This window comes from Lemur catta, chromosome 8 (assembly GCF_020740605.2).
Source record: "Lemur catta isolate mLemCat1 chromosome 8, mLemCat1.pri, whole genome shotgun sequence".
Classification (NCBI taxonomy): Eukaryota; Metazoa; Chordata; class Mammalia; order Primates; family Lemuridae; genus Lemur; species Lemur catta.
Window position 1 is genome coordinate 57,147,420 of NC_059135.1, and position 22,530 is coordinate 57,169,949.

Sequence of the window (22,530 nt, forward strand, 5' to 3'; positions counted from 1 at the left end):
GTGGGACTGGAGATTCTACAGTTAGATGCTCTCAGGGGATGCTGATGATTCCGGTTTGTGGACCTCACATTGAGTAGAAAGGGTCTAAACTAGAATGTTGAAGTTACTTCTCTCTCCTACTTTCCTAGAAGTATGTTGTTCTGTTTGTTGGAGGTTTATGCAATTGTAACCCCAAATAGGCACTATTGGAAAAAAGTGATTTAGATTCTCCTTGCAATATGTTGTTTTTTTCCCCCTCCTGAGATGCCTGTGCATTTATTTGTTTTGACTTGTGCCCCCAGCATTAAAAGCTGTGCTTAATCCTGGAGCTGTTTTAAAATCCAAAATTGCACTGTGTGCTAAACTGTTTTCTTGGTGCTTTTTACCAAGTCCTTTTGGGGATTGCAACGACTTTGGCCTCTGATGCAATGGTTAACCCTTAGCAGCCAAGAAGTATGAATAAACGTGGCTGGACTTGGGGGAAGATGAGAGATTGTAAGAGTTAAGAAGCCTTTGGGTACAAATAACAGAGTACTTGTCTGACAGGAGATTAAGCAACAGAGACATTTAATTATCTGACATAACAAGAAGTCTGGGGCTTTTGGTTTCAGAGTTGGTGCGTGCAGAGGCCCAGGGATATCACAGGGGTCATGGACCCTTTTTCCTACTTTCCTTTCTGCACCGTCAGCATGCCGGGCAGCGCCTGTCCTCATGGGCTGCCTTCACGCCCAGCATCGTATCTTCACAAGGCTGTTCCCAAACAGGAAGGGGACTAGGAAGCAGAGGAGCCTTGTAGGGTGGGTCTTTTATTCAGGAGGAAAGCTTCCCCACAAGAGCCTGCACTGTATTTCCCTTGGATCTCCTAGGCAGACCCTTAGACCACTCCCTAGTGAAAAGGACCATGCACCATGATGGACTTAGCTCAGTAAGATTACTCCCCCAAGGCCTGGCAAACACAGTCGAGATTCTGGTAGAGAAGAACCAGGGTATGGATGTCGGGTGGTCTACCAATAGTGTGTTCTGCAGGACTAATATTATTGAGAACCTACTAGATTCTAAGCTCCCCATTTTAAAGCTTGGGAAACTGTTGCTCAAAGAAGTTAAGTAAATGGACAGGGAGTATCATTGGGGCTTAAGATTCAGGCCTGTTCGATTTCAAAGCGCCCGTCGGAGTGGAAGTGTGGCTCCTTTGTACGCACCGTGGCCTCCCTTGCTGCCTGTCCTCTCCCTGGTAGTTTTAGGGATCGCTGGTGGCAGACTCACTAGAAACAGTCAGGACCCACAATATGCCTCGGGACGGGGGCCGCATGCACCACACCACACGTCTGGCCTCTCGACAGGTTCACATTTGTGGGTGCGCTGGAACACTGCTGTAATACACAAAGCTCCTCCTGTGTGCAAAGCGGCATTATTTCAAGAAGGAAGCCAGCAAGTGAGTGTTGGTGGCTACTGTCCCGGGTCTTGCCACATCCTGACATGGCCTGCTGGGCCCTGTGCCCTGTTTCTTGCCCTGGGTGTGCTGCATTGTGCTGAGCACCCGCAGGGACCCAGACGTGCTACACCCACCTGGGGGACTTGAGGTGTCCCCCCGGCCTCCTCCAAGTCAGTGCAGCACCAGGTCCTCTCTGCCTGGGGCTGCAGGGGTTCCCAGCAGGGAGGGGTCCCTCTCCCCATTTCCTCTTAGGCTTAGCTGACAATGCCTGGAGGTCTGATGACATTCTGACAACGGTGGCGAGGCTCTAGGAAAATGAAAAGTTGCCCCTATTTGATTTAAAAACAAAAATAAACAGAAGAACTGGTAGGCAAAGGCTGGATTTAATTATACATTAAAAAAAATAAAACTGAGAAATGGTGATTTGGCCAGTTAAAGAAGCTAAAAGCACTTTGCTGAGGTATGTGATAATTATATAAGCATTGCAGTCAGAAGGAAACAGTTCTGGGAGCCTGTTGCCTTCCACACACACGTCAGTCACGGCCTGGCATGGGCTTCCTTGTCATTTTCACCTGCCTTGGAGGGAGAAGGAGTTTGACCAGAGAGTGCTGTGATCAGAACTGCACTTTAGGAAGGTTCGTCTGGTGGAATGAGTAGGCTGGGGCGCAGCTGGAAGAGGCAGGCCTCTGATTCTGTAGCTGCTGAAGCCCTGATTTTCCCTGGTTGGTGTTTTCCTTCTCTGTGACCAAGAGAATTGGGGGAAAGGGCATCTGGGAATTACCAACAGAAGACGGCATGTTTAGTTCTGAGTGTAGTATATCGGGCACATTAGCATGTTTCTTCCATTCATGTTGTTCAGGTCATGTGATAGTCATTCTAGTTAAATTAATGCATTTTCCCAATTGTGTCTAAATCAAAACTCTGTAAGCCCGTGGTGTCTAAACCCAACGCTGCACGCTGTTGTGCACGCCCTGTGTATGCTAGACGTTAGCGGGTGCCACACCACTGACACACATCCTAGTGCAAAAATAATATGAAAAGAATGAAATACATTGTTAAAAAAAAACTTTCTATAGTCTGTTTCTAAGAGAATTAAGACAATATTTGCTTCTGTTTTCTACTCATTATTATACAGCTTGCATAATTTAAGTCACAATGTACTTCTTTATTCATCCAACGTTGGTGGTATCGCAGTTTAAGGAAACCTGTGGGACTCAGGAAGGCTGGCTGCTGGCAGCCCTAAAAGCGCTCCTGGGTGTTTAGAAGTATTTAATATGTTTCAGTTTTGCCAGTCAAGTCTTGAGAGTCTCTCATGGGGGCCTGGGGTGGGGGGAACAACAACTGGGAATCAAACCAAATTATAAAGGGATTGTTTTCGATGATGTAACTATGACATTTAGGATTAACCAGAGAACCTCAAACCAGTTTTTCTGTGTTGGGTAATCATAACTTGATCTTTACTCAGGGAAGAGCTTAGGAGTTGTGGAATATTAACCCCATTATTCCATTTTGCATTTCCTTTTCAATAAAGAAAAACACACTGAACTTTCCAGAAAAGGAGGCGAGGGCTAAGTGGCTAACTCCTTAATGAAAGACTGGATTTTATTCAGACCCTCAATAACTTGCTGTGTGTTCCTTGGCAAGTCATTTAATCTTATGTGTTCCTTCCTGTTTTTTAATTCCAATATCCACGGAATCATCATATTTTCTTAAGAATTTGTCTAATCCTGTTCCAGAGTCTCTACCCATGTACAGGCTCTATTGATTTTACTCCTGGGCTATAGCTGTGGACTTCCTTGCCTCTAGTCCTTCTCCTTTCCTGAACAGCCCTGCATGTGGTTCTTTTTATAAATTTTCTTCTTCTTTAGAGAGAGAGCAACAGTTGTTAATTGCATCAGGTACAAGTTCCCTTACCTGACGCTCAGACTCTGTGGTTGGGCCCCTCGACAGTCTCGTCCAGTGCTACCCCTACTTTTTATTGCTAAAATCATGGTCTCTGGGGAAAGGAGGCTGCTGTAGCAACGAACTCTCAGGGCCCCCCAAAGCTATGGGGGCTCCGCTGCCTCAGACCCCCAGCCAGCCACTTAGGAATCAATAGATCTTTTAAACCATTATAAGGACATTTTAGGAGTGCTGAGCTCTCAAACATTGATTGCATTAGTCTCTAATCAGAGGTTGAATTGACCTAAGCCAATCTGTGCACAACTCAGGTTCCTTTTCAAAGGTGATAGTAGCTGCTGTGGCAGTTCGAGGTAGGAGAAGATTGGCTTCTGGCCCATGGCCTCCCTCTAAGGTTTTAAGAAGTCAAGCTTCAGACCAAATGCTGCCATTCATTAGCAAGCCCCTCAGTAGTTCTGACAGTTTGTTCTGTAAGCTCAAGGAAATCCCTGCTCTCTTCCCTTCCAGGTGAGTGAAAAATTCATTAGAGTCAGACATGCCAAGACTCTACATGCAATTTTCTTTTACCGTTATACTTGCTATTAGGAATCCAATCAGACGTAGACTTGGTTAGGGACATAGGCTGCAGTTGGGCCTGACCAGATTCTTTTATTCTATTCATGCCAAGGTGGGGAGTATACCTAAACTATCTTAGCCTCTCCCTATGTGCTAAAAACCTTTATTTTCACCAAGGAAAGCCCATTTCTAACATGCATCATGCGCCTCAGCAGGTCACTGTTTTCCCTAATAATAGCCCATTTTGGACATTCACCTTGGTTATACTTAGCCATGTTTAGGTACAGATAATAGAAATGCTTCAAGCAGCTGCCTCCGGCACCCTGAATCCAGTGCTGTCAGAACCCCCCAGCTCAGGCCATTCCTGCGTCGAGTACCAGCTGATCCCCTGGGTCCTGCTATAACAGACATAATATCACGTGGCGTATGTTGAAGTATTTTAGGTAAATTTTAGACATCATAACATGTAGTCGGCAGACTGGTTTTGCAGATTAAATTAGGCAGGAGGAATTGCTTTTCCATTTTTTTATTTTTTTAATGAATTTGTTGCCAGCAATAACACGAAAGGGAGCTTTCACATAAAGATCCTGATGTTTGGCTTCTCTGGGAACATTGGGAGACCCAGCAACTCCAGGTCCACATGCCTCCATGGCAACTGCCTCCTCTTGCTGAGCAGCAGAAGCCTGCTTTTGACCTTGGTGGGAGGGTGCTGAGAATATTCTCCAGGCTCCACACGGGGCCCCGCACTCCCTGAGGTCTCCCAGCACAGAGACCGAGTGTCAGGTGCCCTTGTCACTGAGATGGCACTGCTGGCTTTCAGGACCCTCCTCCCCTCTGTAGATTCCTGCCTGGCCCCTGTAGCTGTGCGGGTCTCTGACCCTCACAGCTGTCAGTTTTCCTCCTTGGCTCAGTGCTTGTGCTTTGCTCAGGCTGATTCTTCGTCTGGAATTCATTTCCTGTGAGGCTTGGTGTCCAACGCTTCACCTCATCTTCAAGGCTGGGTCCAAGGCCCACTTTGGATACAGCTTTTCATGACAGTCATAGCTCCGCTGCTTCCACACACACAATATAGCATTTGATTTTACATATTCTTTTGTCCTTTCTTTCATGTCTTATCCTACTTTGTTGGAAATATTCTGAAGGTCGAAAAACCAACTTTCTCCTGTTTTCTGTCTTCCACTGTATATTGTTAATGCTTATCCCCTCATGCCACTTTCCTCATTTCTTAAATGGCGGAATACAGTAGCTTATTGATCTACCTAACAGTTGTTGTAAGGAATATTTGTACATGTTAAAAAGAAATAGGAGAGTCTAATAAATATGCAAGTAATATAAGAATAGGCTTAAATAAAAAGCCTGCTAAGGAAACAGAGGCCCAGAAAGTTTGAGTCCCTTGCTGGAGTCATACATTTGGGGAGTCGTCTAGTGTTAGGCCTATCCCCTGTAATACTCAGCTCTTGCCTGTTAGCATTGTGATGTTTCCTGGTAGAGCTACCACTGTCCAAATCAGGTAACCATACCTCAAAATTCTGCAGATCCTCCAGAAGGCTTAGTAGCATTCACATGTCAAAATAAGACAATGACCAAATAGACTTAAATCATATATGACAAATCAGGTGAAGGTGACAGATGCACATAAGACACTCACCAAGAGCCGGGACAACCAGAGATGCTTCTGTCATTAATAAGGACACGCAGAATGCCCTCTGCTGATGGTCCTGTTCATACAGGAGGGGCATCATACCTGACAACAAAGCATCATGTGCCAAGGCAACACTGGCATGGCTAAGGAGGTGACGGAATCAGGGATCAAAAAGGGAATAGTTTAGCGGGGCTGGAGCTCCCCTTCTGAATCTGGGAGTCATGATAGATGGGGCGGGAGAGGAAAAGGGACAGGATCTCAAGTCATGCTGATTTGGACTTTATCCCGAGGGGACAGGGAGCTTGAAAGACTTTCAAGGAGGGCTCAGGTCTGTGGCATAGAAAGGACTGGTTGCTGGAGCCTGGATCTGGGGAAAGAAGGGTGGTGGGGACTTTGGAGGCTGCTGCAGGAATCTTGGCAAGACGTAATGGTGGCTCACACTAAGGCAGCGGCTGTGGGGAAGGAAAGAGGCGGGTAGATTCAAAAGATGTTAGAGCTTTTTAGTTTACTAGGATGACAGTATTCTTTCTGGTTGTTTTCCTTAAAGCAGCTTTTACCCATATCCCCCAGTTATTCCGGAGGTAGGAAGATGGACTGGCTCCTTATGTGCCTTTGATTCCATGTTGCCAGAGAAATGTTCATGGTTTTGGACCCAAGTGTGTCTGGCTCCATTCCCTTTGGCTGTATAAATGAACCCCTTAGGAAACAAGGACAGCTTTTCATGGTTCTGTGCTGCCACCTTTTTCTCACTGTCATACATAAGCTGTTTCAATAGACTATATGAATTTTCCTGTTTGTATAAGCACACTATGTACTTTGGGCAAAATGTTCTGTTTCTCAGTACATGCAAGCAAATCTTTCTGCATACACATTAGCCATACATAGGAGCAAACTGTGTATTCATTCTATAGTCATAAGAGTGAGTAGATGTTAGGATTGGTGTTTTCTGCTCCTGAAATTTTTGTTCTGAGATTTAAAGACATTTAACCATCTGGTTATGACTTTAAAGTGAGTGTTCAAAGTGGAGGCTATGAATAAATATGTGAATCATGAAAGATATATTGAAGGAGTATTGTCAATAATGAGTTGCTACCATGCATCTTTCTAAGCTGTTTTTCTAGCTTTTTAGAATGTCTAATGTAAGCAAGTATTATTTTTAAGGAATTGGAAAAATATCCAATGTTAACTATGGATTTTTATCTAGATTACATCTTTTAGGAACAGACTTTAGGGTGCAGGTGGCTTCAACTGCCTGTAAAACCATGTATTTTTCCTTAAAGCTGCTTTTACCCATATGTTTAATTATTTACAGATGATATATATTTATTTAATATTATCTTATTATAAAATTATTTTAATAAAAAATGTATTCATTGTTGAACTTCTTTTCAGAAATATAAATTAGTTTAAAATTAATAATTTTGAAAGACTTATCAATTCTTTTCCTCTAGCCAGCTATAGTAGATGCTTACAAATAATTCGGTTCACCTAAGTCTTTTGTAAGAGAATGAGTTGCATCTTCTCTCGCTCACGGGAAACTGATAGACTGGTTCCAGAGGTTTCTTTTCACAAGACTTCAGTTTTCTGACCACAGTTTATGAATTCAAAGAATTTTAGAGTTTGACACATGTATGCAAATTAAATTAAATAGCAATTTTTCAAAATACATATTTGTTCAGTATAAACATGAGAGTAGCCGTTAGAACAAAGACTCCATTTATCAATTTTCATTCATTGTAGTTGAAATCCCACTGGGAGTGTGAGTAAATTTAAATTGTAAATAAAATGAAAGAGCCACTATATTTCCACTCAGGGAACTAGTTACAATGTTGTTAAGTCACACAATTCTATAACTTAATGTTATAGGCCTAAAGCAAATACTAATGCATGTTGACCTTGGTTTGTACTTGAGGTTCTTTGGTAGTTGCTGTCACTCAACCTTATCTGAAATGCCTCATTAATTCATCTCACAAAAAGAACTTACAGTATATAATGGGTGTCAAGAAAAATATTACTTAATTCTACAGACCATTCCATCTGCATTTATGAAAATTGTCCAGAAAGTAAACATTGAAAAAAAAACAAACAATCTTTGCTGACTACACTTTTCCTTTGTGTTTGATCACTGTACATAGACAAATCTAGACATATTGCCTTTATGTACCTGGGTTTATGGATTTACCATTACGATTTTGGCTAAGGTGCTAGCTCTGTGTAAGCAAGGACATGGGAATGTGGAAGATGGATGTTATTCCTCCTCTATTAAAAAAAATTAACTTCCGAAAAATTGATGACTTAGAATAAAAGAAGCTAGAAAATAGTCATAAAAGAAAAGCATAAAAAGGAACCACACCACATAGAGTTTTACTGCCTCCAGTGGTATGCTTATAAATGACTTTCCAAAATGAATCTTAGCTAAAAGCCCAGACCTTTTATATTTAGGGCTTTGGAAATGTGTTAATATTTTGATTGATCGTATAATTCTTTATGATTAGTTATGACTTTTTGATACCTTTTTAGTAGAAAATATAATTTGGTATGGTGAGCTTTTGGGCTGGCAGGCTTACTGGCCCATTACCCATGATGGTGTGCTCTAAGGCAGCGGCCCCCAACCTTTTGGGCACCAGGGATTGGTTTCATGGAAGACAATTTTTCCATGGACCAGGGCAGGGGCCAAATGATTTTGGGATGCTTCAAGCACATTACATTTTTTGTGCAGTCAAACCTCTCTGCTAATGATAATCTGCATTTGCAGCTGCTCCCCAGCACTAGCATCACTGACCAGCTCTACCTCAGATCATCGGGCATTAGATTCTCATAAGGAGCTCCCAACCTAGATCCCTCACATGCACAGTTTACAGTAGGGTTTGTGCTCCTATGAGAATCTAATGCAGCGGCTGATCTGCCAGAATGTCAAGCTTATGTGGTGATGCAAGTGATGAGGAGCAGCTGTAAATACAGATGAAGCTTCGCTGGCTGGCCCACCGCTCACCTCCTCCTGTGCAGCCCGGTTCCTAACAGGCCACAGACTAGTACTGATCGGTGGCCTGGGGCTTGGGGACCAAAGCTCTAAGGTGTAGGGGATGGCAGCTGGCAGGTCTGCCCTGGTGTATACCTGAGAGAACACGAGGCACATGTTTGGAGCAATTCTTCACCCTGGAAATCTCACCGGGAAGAAATACTTTCAAAAAGTCAGAATTGATAAGCAATAATGTCTTACATAAAATAAGGGTGACTTTTTTTCCCTTTCAGATTTTGGGGTAAGTGCATTCTTAGCAACAGGAGGTGATGTTACCCGAAATAAAGTGAGAAAAACATTCGTTGGCACCCCATGTTGGATGGCCCCTGAAGTCATGGAACAGGTAAAAAAAAAAAAAGTGATATTTTGGTAGACATAGTACAGTAGTACATATTGTTTATGTACTAACATTTCATTCAGATCATTTTAGTAGCATGCATCATGTCACTAAGATTTAACACCTGATTGCTAGCTCTTAGCAAACTAATGCGAAAGTTGTGCATGAAAAGCTGTGGATTTCTGACATAATACGGACTTTGTGATGTGTAACATGCCTGCTGTATGATTGTGTTTTTTTCTGGTTTCTTTCTTAGGTGAGAGGCTATGACTTCAAGGCTGACATGTGGAGTTTTGGAATAACTGCTATTGAATTAGCCACAGGAGCAGCGCCTTATCACAAATATCCTCCTATGAAAGTAATTATAATTGGAAATAATATATTGGATTTGAAATGCAGTTGGATGGAATCTGTTCTCTCATTCTCTTGCACATCATCATTTTTCTTTTAGACCTGAGGAGAATTAATGGAAGGATGTAGCCAAGTTGAATGCTGTCTGATCTTCTTAGTGGGCAGAATAGGACGACCGTAGTACAGTTCCCAGCTTTGAAGCTTGCTTTACATTCTTAGTACAGAGTTGAGGAAAGAATGTGATCACGTGGGTTGATGGAGGTTGGTCACCATGGAAAATGCTGTTCATTACTCTTTTGATAGCAGAACAACCCCAAGTTCCCAAAGAAAATCTAAAAACATAGATTATAGTGATGTCAACTTTGCAAATGCATTTCCCAGATTTTCAGGCTTTTTTTAAAAAAAAGGTCTACATTGTCACCCCTGCTCTCCTGGTGTAGTGTGTGGTGAGCCACAGTGTTTTCCAGGAAGTCACACATGCTTTGGGTACTATTTTCAAGTTTTTGTTAATTTTTTAACTGGCCTACTTCATTATTTCTCTTGGTTCTGAGATAGTGGTATCAGGGCTAATTTACCCAACTGGATTTTGTTTTGAGGCTGAAATAGTTCAGTGGAAATTTTAAAGCTATTTTACAGAGAATGTGGCCTTTGGTCGTCTCATGGTTATTTATGGCTATTAGAAAAGTTTAGGAGAATTAAAAAAACCTGAGGATAAAAAAGTTAGTTTTACTTACTAAAAAAAGTAATACATTCTTGTTGTACAAAATTTGGAAGTACAAGTAAAACTGAAGAAGAAAAATAATCATCCATAATTGCACCAATTACAGGCGATCTCTATTAAGATTTTAGTGTGGTTTATTCCACGTTCTTCTCCACATATTTATATGCATATTTTTAAGAGTTAAGATTTTACATATATATGTGTGCATATGCCATGCACATGTGCATGCGTGTGTGTGTGTGTGTGTGTGTGTACATACCTGATTTTGCTAGCAGAAAATTTAAAGTTGAAGTGTAAACAATTGAAATGACCTTTTGGAGAAAAAGCACAGAAGTAACTCAGAACTTTTCCTTCCATGCAGTTTTTCTTATTTCTTGTTTTCTTTCTTTCCCCACTTCTTAGTGTTTCCCACCTGAATCCAAAGTCGCCTTGCTAGCCCCAGCCTCAAATCCTCTAGGGCTTTTCTTTGAAGTTCATAATTCCCCCCATTCTCCTGTTGGCTATTATCCTCCACAAACAATAAACTGTCACTTTCATCCTTTATCTATTCACACTTCTGAAAGTGTTTGAAAAGAATCTTGACATGTATATCATTTGCATAAATTAAGGCTGATTTATACATTAATGAAATTTGTTCATTTTATAGATCATTTTATAGGTCAGTAGTTTCCTGCACATTCTCCTTTCTTTTTCAAAGCAAATAATTTTGACGTTAGTGTGAAAGAGTGGAATTTTTACCTTTTTGATTGAAAGTTGTGTTTTATTTTATTTTGTCCCCCTCCAAAAGCAGCATGTCCTTTTGATCTGATTATGGGTTTTTAGCAACTCAGTTATATCGTGGCTGTCTTTCAGTGTCTTGCTGTCTCAATTTTGCCAAGCCTTTTAACAATTTTCTGTATGTTTTCTCTCTCTCTTTTTTTTTTTTTTTAAAGGAAATCATGTTACCTCCTGGGATGTTGTGGTTTTATTTTTAGGGCTGGTAATGTGTTACAGAAGCCTTGAGTACAGGCAGTTCCTTACTTATGAATGATGTGTACACACGAACATTCACTACTTGCGCTCTCTTTCTCTCCCTTCTACACCCGCCTTCCCAACCAGCCAGTGCTGGAGCTACATGCTGCTCCAGGCAGTCTGAGAACCAGTTCCCAGAAAACTCTGTCTGGGTCCCTTTAGGAGATCATTCTTAACACATAGAGCAAATTTTTAAGTTCTTTCAGTAGAATAACAAAAAGGTTAAAGGGTACATGAGCAGATTTGCAAAGGGAAATGCATACTTTCAATACACAATTTCTGGAAAGTTAAAATCATGGGAAAGCACGTTTGTATCTAATAAAAAATGGCCTTTGATGCTTGTGTGAAAAATTAAAAACTTGATTGTAGCAATTGCTATACTGAGCTTCTGTCTTCATGTTTGTTTCTGTTGCAGGTGTTAATGTTAACTTTGCAAAACGATCCACCCACTTTAGAAACAGGAGTAGAGGATAAAGAAATGATGAAAAAGTACGGCAAGTCCTTTAGAAAATTACTTTCACTGTGTCTTCAGAAAGATCCTTCCAAAAGGTATGTCAAACCCAGTGGATGAGTTAATGACCTGGTTGGAGTCATGACAAAGCTCTGTCTGTGGATGGGGAAAGGCTGTGTGAGGACACTGGAAAGCTACTTCTAGTCTGGAGGGAAACCCTGCTCTGGCCCCCAGGTTTCCTACCTGCCAGTGGAAGGCAGTGTGGGTCTGAGAGGGAGGGAAGTGAGTGCAGGATGAGGGAGGCAGAGGAACATTTTTGGTGTTAATAAGATTCACTGTGCTTGTTAGGTGCGGGCTCTGTCATCAAAGGAAATGAAGTGAAGCAGAAATCAAGAGAAATTGGCAGTGCTGCATTCAGAAGCTGAGCTAATATTGTGCACTGTGTAGGTTGAGCTGACCTCTCAGGATTTGAATATCCTGCTAGCTCCAGTCTAAACCAGGCAGAGCTATTGAATTTTGCATGAGCTTCCTTTTAGTTGCAGAACAAGTTGTTTGTGCTATTTAAAAGATTATCAGTAAAGAAGATTAAGGAGATTTTTACCTTAGAAAGATTAATCATGTAAACAGAAGCAAATGGCTTGAAATTAACTTTAGTATTTCCTATTTATTCTTGGGTTATTGCCCTGAACTGTAGTGAGTCTGTTTTCTGAGTTCCTTTCTTCCTTACTTTCTGTGACTTTGAAATATCCTGGGTAGTGATAATGGAGCCCACTGTTCTTTATCCCTTAAAGGAGAATGTTGATGATGTGACCCCCACACGGGCCTTGCCTGGGTAAGGGCCCTCTGTAGGGACTGGGCGGTGTGTGGCATTATCCTAATGTAGACCTGGAGAGGCCTCTGAGAAGTTACTGGCTACCCTAATCCACCCAAGGGTCCAACTGGATACTTACGTTTTAAAATGTCATAATTTACTTCTCTTCTGAAACTTTCTTTTTCAGGGAAGGACTCTGCTGTTACAAGTGATTCCTTTATTTTTCTCTTAAATTCTTTTAAGAAACTTGCTAAGCCTTTTACCTTTACACGGTAGTTTACTGTTTGAGTAGGCTACCCTTCTCTAGATTAAACACAGTTTCTGTAATTTTACCTATTCTTTGTATTAATAGATGCTCTCTTCATTCCTTTACATTTACTGAATTTACCTTGAATCTTTTCCTCATCCGTCACCTTTCTTATGGAGCCAGGGCTAAAGACTGCTTGCTGTCAAGCATCGTGAATTATTTATTGTAAAAGGGATGATTATTTCGTTATACCTACAGACTATTTCTGCTTGAACATCTCAGTTGGCCTTTACATTTGATCTGTAGGGCTTGTGTTCCCTCCCGTTTGATCTTCTACTGAGATTATTTCTTCACTATCCTTTTGGGTGAAAATGCTCTTAGATTCTAATTTTGTTCCTCAATATTTGCTTATCTTCCCCTTTTGTTTGGTGTCATCCCCAAAAGTAAATTTTTGACATCACCAAGAAAGCAGAATTTGATCTTCTGTAGCCCAGTGAGAGAAGTACTTGCCTTTCTAGTTAGTGCTGGCTTATTACTGATGGTCTTTCTAATCCTTGAACTATAGTAGTTTAGATCCCACCTAGTGGTTGTGATGTGCAATGTCACACAATTCCAGGTTTTAAAGAAAATAGTAGCTCTGTAGGGTAGAATTGGTAGTGTACTTAATGATCTAACAATATATTTCTTTAGGAGGTTTATAATTTGGTCAAAATAAATTAGATTGGCATACATTATACTTAGCAAACCATTTTTACTTCCTAATAATCTTGAAAATCTTTCCAGGTTTTATTTATTATATAGGCGCAAATGTCAGGTTCCCTATACTCTACCAAAAAAAAAAAAAATCCTTTATAAAAGAGCCATATGCCATATTTTCAAATTCTTACAAAATCTTTCCCCCAGAGTACTCTCTTAATAACATTACTGATATACAAAGTATTAATAGTGTAAGGACCCTTTTTAGGTATGTTCTGTATAACCTAATAGTTCTCACTATTGTGCAGTTGTTCTTTATAACAGACTGTTAGTGGTGCACCAACTTCCCAGGTGGTTCTTTCTTTTCATGAAAAGACACAGATGTTGCTGTATGTGAGGAGTTTAGGGGGAATAAATGATTTGTGAAATGTAAGAATAGAAAAAAACACTATTGCTGAATATTTTTGAAACATGTATTCATTACTAAATTGATAAGTACACATTTAATTGCTGCACAATTCTGAAAGAAACTGCATTTTCAATCTGTTCTGCCTTTGCTTATGCTGTTCAAAAGTTCCTGCTCTTCCTCTGTCCTCTTTCCACCTGTCTTTGGATGCTTGGTTCATATGCCACATCTTCTTAGAGTTGGGCACATCTGGCTGCGATTCCTAGCTCTGTCTCTTCATCATCCGCATGGGATAGTTTCCTTGTCTGTATGTTGGGCCTAATGGTAGCTGCTTCACAGGATCACTGTGAGGATGGGAGGAGACAATGCACGATAGCCTCGTGCCTGGGAAGTCCCTAAGCGCCCCGGAAATGAGATTGCCATCCATTATTTGCCTTTTTTCCTGACCAACTGGAGTTATTGCAACTTTCATGCAATAACTACAGTATATTGAAGATCTGTCTTTTGTAGCATTTATTACACTGTGTACGTTTATTGATTTGCACACCTAAATTTCTCACGAGTTTGTAAGTTTTTTAGAAGGAGAACCTGTGCCACTATCTTTATATTCAGTGTCTGGTCAGTACTATTTCTTGAACAATTGGAGACGACTGGGAGTTTTCAATGGTAATTTGGACCTATTGAAAAGAGTTTCAGAAACGGAAGCCAGATTTGAGTATGTTGAGGAGTGAATGGAAAATTTTTTACCAATTTTTATTATTTCTGTAGCCTGAGTATAGATCACCTACCCAGTTGACTGGTGCCAAAGCCCTGGCATTGCTGAGTGCCTTTTGAACAACAAATGAAACAATATTGCAAGAGAATAGTGACCAGAGCAGATTCACCCTTACGCATGCACTCACAGGCTAGCTGAGAGTAGGCCGTGTGTTTTGTCTTCCTTGAGAGCACCTGGGACTTTCTTATAAAATAGAGCTGGGGTGTTGGAGCCCTTTGCCTCACCCGAGTCTGTGTTCTGCATTGGCATAGATAAAGAATTGCTTATATTTGCATAGCAGAACATCTTGCTGTTTCTTAAAAAATGAGCGTTAATCTTGTACATTACGTGCTTTGTATGGATGGTGACTGTAAAAAGAACCAGCACTTTCTTTGAGCAACAAGGGGGTGGATGTTGCATAGATAAATCCGTTAAGAAATGAATACGCCTGGAGTATTTCTTTTGAGGAGTGGGTTAGGGGGAGAAAAGCAGCTTTGCCTGAGGTCAAAGTGCTGTTAGAACTTATTAATGCAAATTGTTAGAACTATTTAAACTATATCATATTCATCTTGAGTCCTTTGGAAATTATTTTAAGTCTCAGTGGACTTTGGTTCATCCATATGTATTAGCTGAGTCCTCTAAGAGATCTTCTTCTGAGAATGTTGGTACTTGAAGACTACTGTATTGTTTTTAAGGATTTACAATTGAATCATAATTCAAAGCCTGGACCATTATTTTGGTTGCTGGTAGCATTTTTGCATTTCTTGTAAAACAGTGTTTGTACTTATGTTACATTGGATTGCTGGATGATTGTTAGCAGTCATGTGAGACATGACTGTGCTTGCAGAATTCTTTCTCTTGCAGTACTCAGCTAAAAGGCAGGTGGCATTGATGGTCCCACTATGGCACAAAACACAAACAAATAAATAAATAAAACTGACAGCAAAAAACCTAAAACCATATGGGCAGCAGGCATCTTAGCTTTTCTTACACCTTCTGTCACTTTCTTTCCTCCATCATTTTCCTCTGTCTTCCAGTTTCATTCTTTCATACTCTCTCATGGAGACAGTATGGCACTGGAGGATTTTACCCCAATGCTGTAAACACTTGAGCTGATTTAAGCACAAAAGGAACCAGTGATCTGCTATTTTGTAATTCTTTCTGTAGACTTGGAATGAGTTAACATTTAAGCCTATATAAAAAGAAAAAAGAACGTGGGTTCTTTAAACCAGTTCTAATTTCTTACATCCTTGCGTTTTCGCATTTACTGATGAAGCTAAAAGTAGAGTGGAGCGCGGAGAAAGGAGTTTTCTCTGCAGCATGCCTTTCCCCTCTCCATGTTTGGTTACCACAGAAATGACCTTGCTGGGTAAGGGAAAGTATTTTCCCAGCCTTGTATCTCAAGGTATGTCTGGCATTTCCCAGCCTTCTCTCTGCATCGTCCTACACTTGACCCTTCACGTGCAGAAGGAAGAGGCTGGTGCAGAGGAGACAGGGTAGCACTTGGGCTCCCCACCTTAACACCTCCACTGTCCCCTTTCCTTTTTTTGCTAGCGCGAGTCTTGTTTTCATTATGTCTTTCTCCTGTTCTCCACTGTATTGAACAGGTGCTTAGAATTTGGTGCTAACCAAATCTAGCTCCAGGAGTTGTAGTACTGTGTCCAGATGTCTAGCAGCATCGCTTTCACCCTCTTACATGATTATAGTGATAGTATGGACTTGAGCTGTAGCACTTTCTGTTCTGTGCTAGGTATTGGGATGTAAAAAGGAATCCTATGTGGTCCCTGTGTTGAAAGGGCGTGTAACCTAGTGGGATGGAGGTGGGAAGACACTGGAACCGATAACTACTTGATGGGCGTGTGGGTAGCGTGGTGCATGAGCACTGAGTAGGGAGCAGTGCATTCCACTTGTAGGAGCTGGAGAGGTATCTTTGAAGATGATGACATTTAAATTGGCTCTTGACTGACAAGCAAGGGTGTGCCAGTTGGTTACGAAAAATTTTGAAGCAAGAAAAGCTGTGTGTGCTTTGTCATGAAGGAGCAAGTGACGAGTGAGAATATCATCATAGTTGAAGGATAGAGTCACCCACCGTGGGGTGTGGGGAGACGAGGATGGAGTCAGGATCTAGAAAACTTGCTTCTCTCTTAGGCCCCTGAAATGCGTTAGGATGGGTAAGAGATGATCAGCTTTGTTTTTGTTTTTGTTTTGTTTTTTTTTAAAGCTAACTTGGGAAGCAGTGTGGAGGGTGGATGATGGGTTGGAACAAGGAAGAGGGAAGTGGCAGAGAGACTAGCTGGGAGGCTGTTTTAGCTCTGTATTATTAGCCAGAGCTAAAGTTAGATGAGGGTTTCAAACAAGACAGTGGCCTTGAGTTCTTGCTTCACGTTAGGATTCTTTTCACTTTTTAAAAATCACATCTAAGTTATTTTGGATGCTTCTTGGTTTTTAAAAATTTTGTTTCATGTTATGAGGTACTAAATAGGACGTCGTGGTCCGTTTCTCAGTCCACTGTGTAATGATTCTGCTGCATGTTCTCTGAGCAGCTCTTCTTTCTCCCAGTCATCCAAAGGGGCTTGAATGTTCTGCTTTCCTCATAGTCAAACAGCACACTCTGACCCTTAGCTGCTAGACTGTGCCTTGTTGAAGGTACTATTTCCCTCTGTCCTATTCACTGTAGTATGCCTGGCAACCAGCGTAATGCCTGATGAATAGTAGATGCTCAATAAATATTTACTGAGAGAATGAAAGGATGAATTTGGAGTACCTGGAGGCCAAAAACATTACCAATGATCTGGAAGAGTATACAGTAAAATCACAACCAAAATTAAATCATGTAGAAGAGTTGTCCTGTAGTGTTCTAGTGCCTGTTTTAACAAGGTGCAAGTTCATGGCCCCACCTGTTGTTTAGACCTTTATTTATGCAAAGCAACTAGCAATTAGCAGCTGCTTCTTATAAGGAATATGGCGATGAAGGGTCCTTGAGTAACCAGTGTTCTTGAAATCTGAGAAAAAAGCATAACAGTTTAAATAGAAAATTTCTTTGCACAGAAATACAGTTTATGGCTCCTGTAGACTTACAGAATTTGTTCATGGATATACTTTACTGACATTTCCTAATTCTTTCTTACACTTAGGTTTGGTCCCTGGGAACATTATAGTGGAGCTTCCTGATTCCAAAGCACTGGTCTCCAATGGTTTCAAATATGAGGATTCCTCTTAAACTTGCACCCCCCCCCCCAACATAACAAATACTATTTATGCCCTTGGTAATCATTGCCTGAGAGAACACCTAGTGATAATTCAGTAATGCTTCCCTACCTGCCCAGATTATTATTTTGAAAAATTTAAAACATACAGAAAAGGTGAAAAAAAAAAAAAAAACCAGTTCAATGTTTACTTTTATACCATCACGTAGATTCAACAATTATTAACATTTTCTATAATCGCTGTATCTACCTACATTTTATTTGCTCAACTGTTTGAAAGTAGGTAATAGACTTAATACTTCAGTTTGCACTTCCTTCAAATATGGACATGTTCCTACTTAACCATAATACTTTTCCACATATAGGAAAATGAACAATACTTTCCTAAAATTGTCTAATATCTAGCATATTCACATATCTCTGATTATTTCCAAATGTCTTTTGTAGCTCCTGCCCCATCTTCCCCAAGCCCAGGATTCAGTCAAGGGCTGTGTGTTAACATTTGGTTTTATGTTTTGTTAAGTCTGTTTTAATCTAGAACCAGTCCTTCACATCTCCCCGTTTCTCCTGTGACACTTGACTTTTTGCAGAGATCAGACCAGTTGTCTTGCAGACCATCCTACGCTCTAGATTTATTTGATACTTTCTGCATAGCTGCTTTTTTGGAAGAAACTATTGATGAAGGAAGCTATTTTGTTTGGAAGAATGTCAGTTAATAAACACAGAAGGAATGATAGAAGTAGTAAATCAGTGTTCTGCTACTTCCTATGAAATGATTAAGGCAACGATGCTAACACTCAAAGGTTTCCAGGAACAGGATATTCATACCATGCCAAAGTACTGCCCAACAGAATACTTGCTAATTGAAGTGGGCAAAACATGGCCTTTACAATGGAGAGATTTGGGGCCTGGGGACCAAGTGGTTAAATTTAGCATCACTAACAGTGGAATGACCCAATAGTACCTGCCTGTGAGGTGCTGTAGTTAAGAGGTGCATGCCACCATCTATGAAGTATTCTTGCCTCAAATCCTTAATTAAACCTATTCAAGCCTTCAGATCTAACTTTAAGTTTGCAGAAAATATAGAGAAACAAATGACACCATGAGGAAATAATCAGACCCATCTAATAATGCTTTTAAATGAATTTGCATTTTATTAATCACGGTCACATTTACCTTCATTTGAAAAGCAGTGGTCCGTATATACTTAAGACAGGTTTTTTCAGTGGGCAGACAGAGCTTGGACCATGAGATGCTTGGACGCCTTGTAGTAACTGCTGCTCCTGGGGAATCAAAGAGCCCAGTAGATTGTAGTTTCTTTGACAAGGTCATGTTGCAGCTTATACGGTTTCTTAATAAATATAGAAATTTAGCTCACAGACATGTCAGTCTGCCACCTTTTAGAAACACTGAATTCACTTAGTGAAGTGTAAAGATGAAGGATGGAAAATTGATTATACCCCAAGCACTTAAGTTACAGGAGTTTATGTGTTTTGCAGTAGAGGTGTTTGGAAAGTACTAGAAAATTGGCACTATTTTATTTGGTGCCAGCTTATGATTAATTTAGTTTCTGGTTTTGCTATTCCTAAAATTGGGCTCCCAGAAATACTCTAAGGTTAAGTTGTTTCATCAAGGCAGTGCATTTATTAAGTGGTCATTGTTTCAACTCTAATTTATTATTGATCTTTCAGGCCCACAGCAGCAGAACTTTTAAAATGCAAATTCTTCCAGAAAGCCAAGGTAACATGCTTAAAAACCCACGTAAATCTGCTATTTTGAAATCACTATGAATTTCTATGTATCATATTTGATGTTAAACTGGTGGGATTATTTGTTTTGCAGAACAGAGAGTACCTGATTGAGAAGCTTCTGACAAGAACACCAGACATAGCCCAAAGAGCCAAAAAGGTAAGCGCCATCGGCTCTCATGACTCTGTAGGGGCCATTCACCCTCAGGGAAATGAAACCCACAGAAAAATAGGAAAAAGATTTCCACATAGTCCGGATATGCTATTTGGAGGTTATCTAGTTAGTGATCACTCATATAGCTACATTTGCCTTTTGGTTATCTCAGCTTGTTGTTATGCATTTGGGTGTGGAAACAATGTGAAACTCAAATGGTCTCATTTTTCCATTTATCAGCTTTGCTTAAAGAAGGTTGGGGAGGGAGGGATGTGATGAGGTTTAAATAGTGAAGAAGTAAAACATCCTTGAATGTCTTTCCTTTGGGTTTTACGGAAGAGGAATGGGCAGTTTTTAAACAGTTTGAAATGATGAAAATAAAAACCAAAACTGGCTTTTAATGGTTGTTTGAATATCTGTAAGATACAATTATGTCCTCATAAAATACCTGTGTTCCCTTTTGTAGTCTACCTTATGTTAACTAAGTTATGTTAATGATTACCTGAAAAATTTTCCATTGTAGGTTTCAGATTTTTTAAAATGGCATGCATGAGTAAATTTATTTATATATGTATTTATCTAGAGTTTTATTTATTTGTAGTTATGGATTTCATTATTGTAGGAAACCTCACAAAATTTAACCCCTGGTTTGGTGTAGTATGGTTTTATACTTATGTTAGATATTTATAATTAAAAATAATATGGTCACAGATTTAGAAAGGGAGGTTCTTTTTTCCTCCGTTTTGATACTTACAGAGAAAGCCAGTATAAATCTGAGTTGTCTGTGCTGTAAATAAAATTGGCAAAGACATATGCTTTAGAGATTGCTTCTCATCATGCCTAGGTAAGTGAATGTTAACTTCCAGACATAGCCTTTTCTAAAATATTCTATAAAAAAATGCATTTAGCTGATGCTGTAGAATTGTTTTAAACAGATTTTAAAGTAGTCTTCAAGAAATGACCCACTCTGGGCAGGTATCTGGGCACCTTTCCTGGAGCAGCAGAGTTCTGTGGGGAGAACAGGGTTCTGGGCTGGGAGTGGAAAAGGTTGGTGTCCCGACCCTGCCACGCCTCCAAGGGAACAGTGAAAGTGGGGCAGCACAGAGAAGCTAAAGCTGCACTAAGGCAACAGATTAGAAAGTGGAAGTGCCACCAGTTTCCCGTCCCCAGACTGAAGGGAGGATCCTGGAGGATTCGTTGGGGTGCTAGAGTCTAGCAGGGGGTCTTGTGATCAGGTCTCTGAATTGTCAGCCACAGTTGAAAAAAAGCTGTTTGAAAGCCATTGGCTTGTATGGTACGTGTCCACAACATACTTTTTTTTTTTTTTCCTTTTTGGTTTACACTTTTTTTGCTGGAAGTGTCATCTGATCTCATCCTGTCACCTGTTCCCCAAGAGGTGTTTTCCAGGCTGCTTTCTCTCTGCAGCTTTGGCCTCTCACTCCAGCTCCTTGTTATGTGGCCACCAGCCTTTCCATCGCAGTGACTCCAGATAACTCCTCTTCCCTCCCCAGCCTGACCTTCCTGCGTGCCCGATTTCCTTCTGAGCCCCTAGCCTCCGAGCACCAGGATTGCATGCGAGACCTCCTCCCCCACTTGTCTTCCCTGTCTAACCACTGACCACGTCCTCTCCGCATTTCCCTCTGCACCTTCGCTGTGTTTCACTATTCTCCCTGCATCCCCGCTTCATAGTCTTTCCTAGATGCTACTACAAGGTTGTCTGATTGTGTCACTTAATTGCTCAAAAGTGGTTTCCAAAATTAAACAAAAACAACCACAAGAGCAAACAAATGAAAAAATGGTTCCTGTCTAATAAAGGCCAAGTTCTTGAATTTATGGCACCATTTCAACTTCCAGCCTTATATTTTAACCTCCGGCCAGACCGAACCACCTGTATTTTCCCACTGTTCAGCCCCTAATTCCCTTTGGGGCTTCCTTCAGTTTGAGAAAATGAAGAATCTCTTCAGGCTGTAAGTTTCTTTCCTTTTTTTTTTCTTTTTTTTTTTGGGTAAAAATTTATTTATGACATATTAGCATGCTGTGCATTCTAAACCTCATTTTGTATGTGTCTTAAACAATTGAAAGATGTGATTTTTCAACCATGTCTTCTGCCATTTACTTGCTCCTTGATTTTATACAGAAACCTCAGGGCTTGTTTCATCATCCGCCCCTTCAAATGGAAGGTGGCTACACAGCTCAGAGTCACATAGCAGAGAGTAAAGGGAGAATATAAATTAGTTTTTGAGCATCTTATGGAAAAAAGAGTGGCCCATTGTAATGTTATCCTGGTTCTTGAGCTTTGTAAAGTTGGCTGTTTTCCTGTCATAATCATAATTTTAAAGTGCACTTGGGTTACCAGCTATGCTCCACCCCTCACCTGTAGGTTCTTTGGCAGGGGCACTGCCCAGGACAACATTGATCACAGTGCATTTCTTATTCATATTAAGTGCCCACAAATATTTGCTGACCGAATGATCACATGTGCTTGGGTATACCATGAAAAAACTATTTGAAACTCTGTTTTTCACTCACTTAAACCCCCCAAATGCTTGACATACGCTTGTTCCAAGGATTCCTGTTACTAGTTGGGCATCCTCCCTCCCTCCCTCCGACGTGTGATAACTGGTTAAGCAACCATGACCTTCCTTGTTGGAAGCTTCTCATGCAGACTTGGGCACCAGGAAGTAAATGTTATTGTAATCACCATGTGCAATAAAAACTCTTACTGTAGGACATCTTTGCTTGTCTTAGGTTCTTAGAGTGTTTAAGTAACTTTTCGTTTAAAAGTTGGTTTAGGGGAGTCTTTAGTGTTATTTGTCCTTGGTCTTCTCTTTGCTGAGATCTCCTCAGCTGCTTACTTTCCTGTTCACTGTGGTGCCTCCTAATTAATCTTGCTCTAGTTCCCACGCTGTAGATTCATTCCTCAGAGGCTACTTGTTGCTGTAGGTCCTATCATTTTTGTCCTCTCAGTTTGTTGTTTTTTCACATAGAAACAGACAGTCCATTGATATGCTAGTGTTTAATCAACACCTGGCCCTGTTGGCAAAGCTCTTGGACATTTAGGCAACCACACTGATGTGAAATTTGCTGTCATAAACAACATTCTCTTCTCCT

At 40.6% G+C, this 22,530-nt stretch overlaps 1 protein-coding gene across 2 annotated transcripts in view; it reads left to right on the forward strand.

Moving 5' to 3' along the window:
* Positions 1–22,530, forward strand: part of STK39 (serine/threonine kinase 39) — a 271,677-nt gene that overhangs the window by 86,919 nt on the left and 162,228 nt on the right. For both annotated transcript variants that reach the window (XM_045559830.1, XM_045559831.1), the window contains exons 6-10: positions 8,760–8,869; positions 9,120–9,221; positions 11,362–11,495; positions 19,209–19,257; positions 19,360–19,425. In XM_045559830.1, the coding sequence (XP_045415786.1) occupies positions 8,760–8,869; positions 9,120–9,221; positions 11,362–11,495; positions 19,209–19,257; positions 19,360–19,425 (461 nt within the window). The remainder of the gene's footprint in view (positions 1–8,759; positions 8,870–9,119; positions 9,222–11,361; positions 11,496–19,208; positions 19,258–19,359; positions 19,426–22,530) is intronic.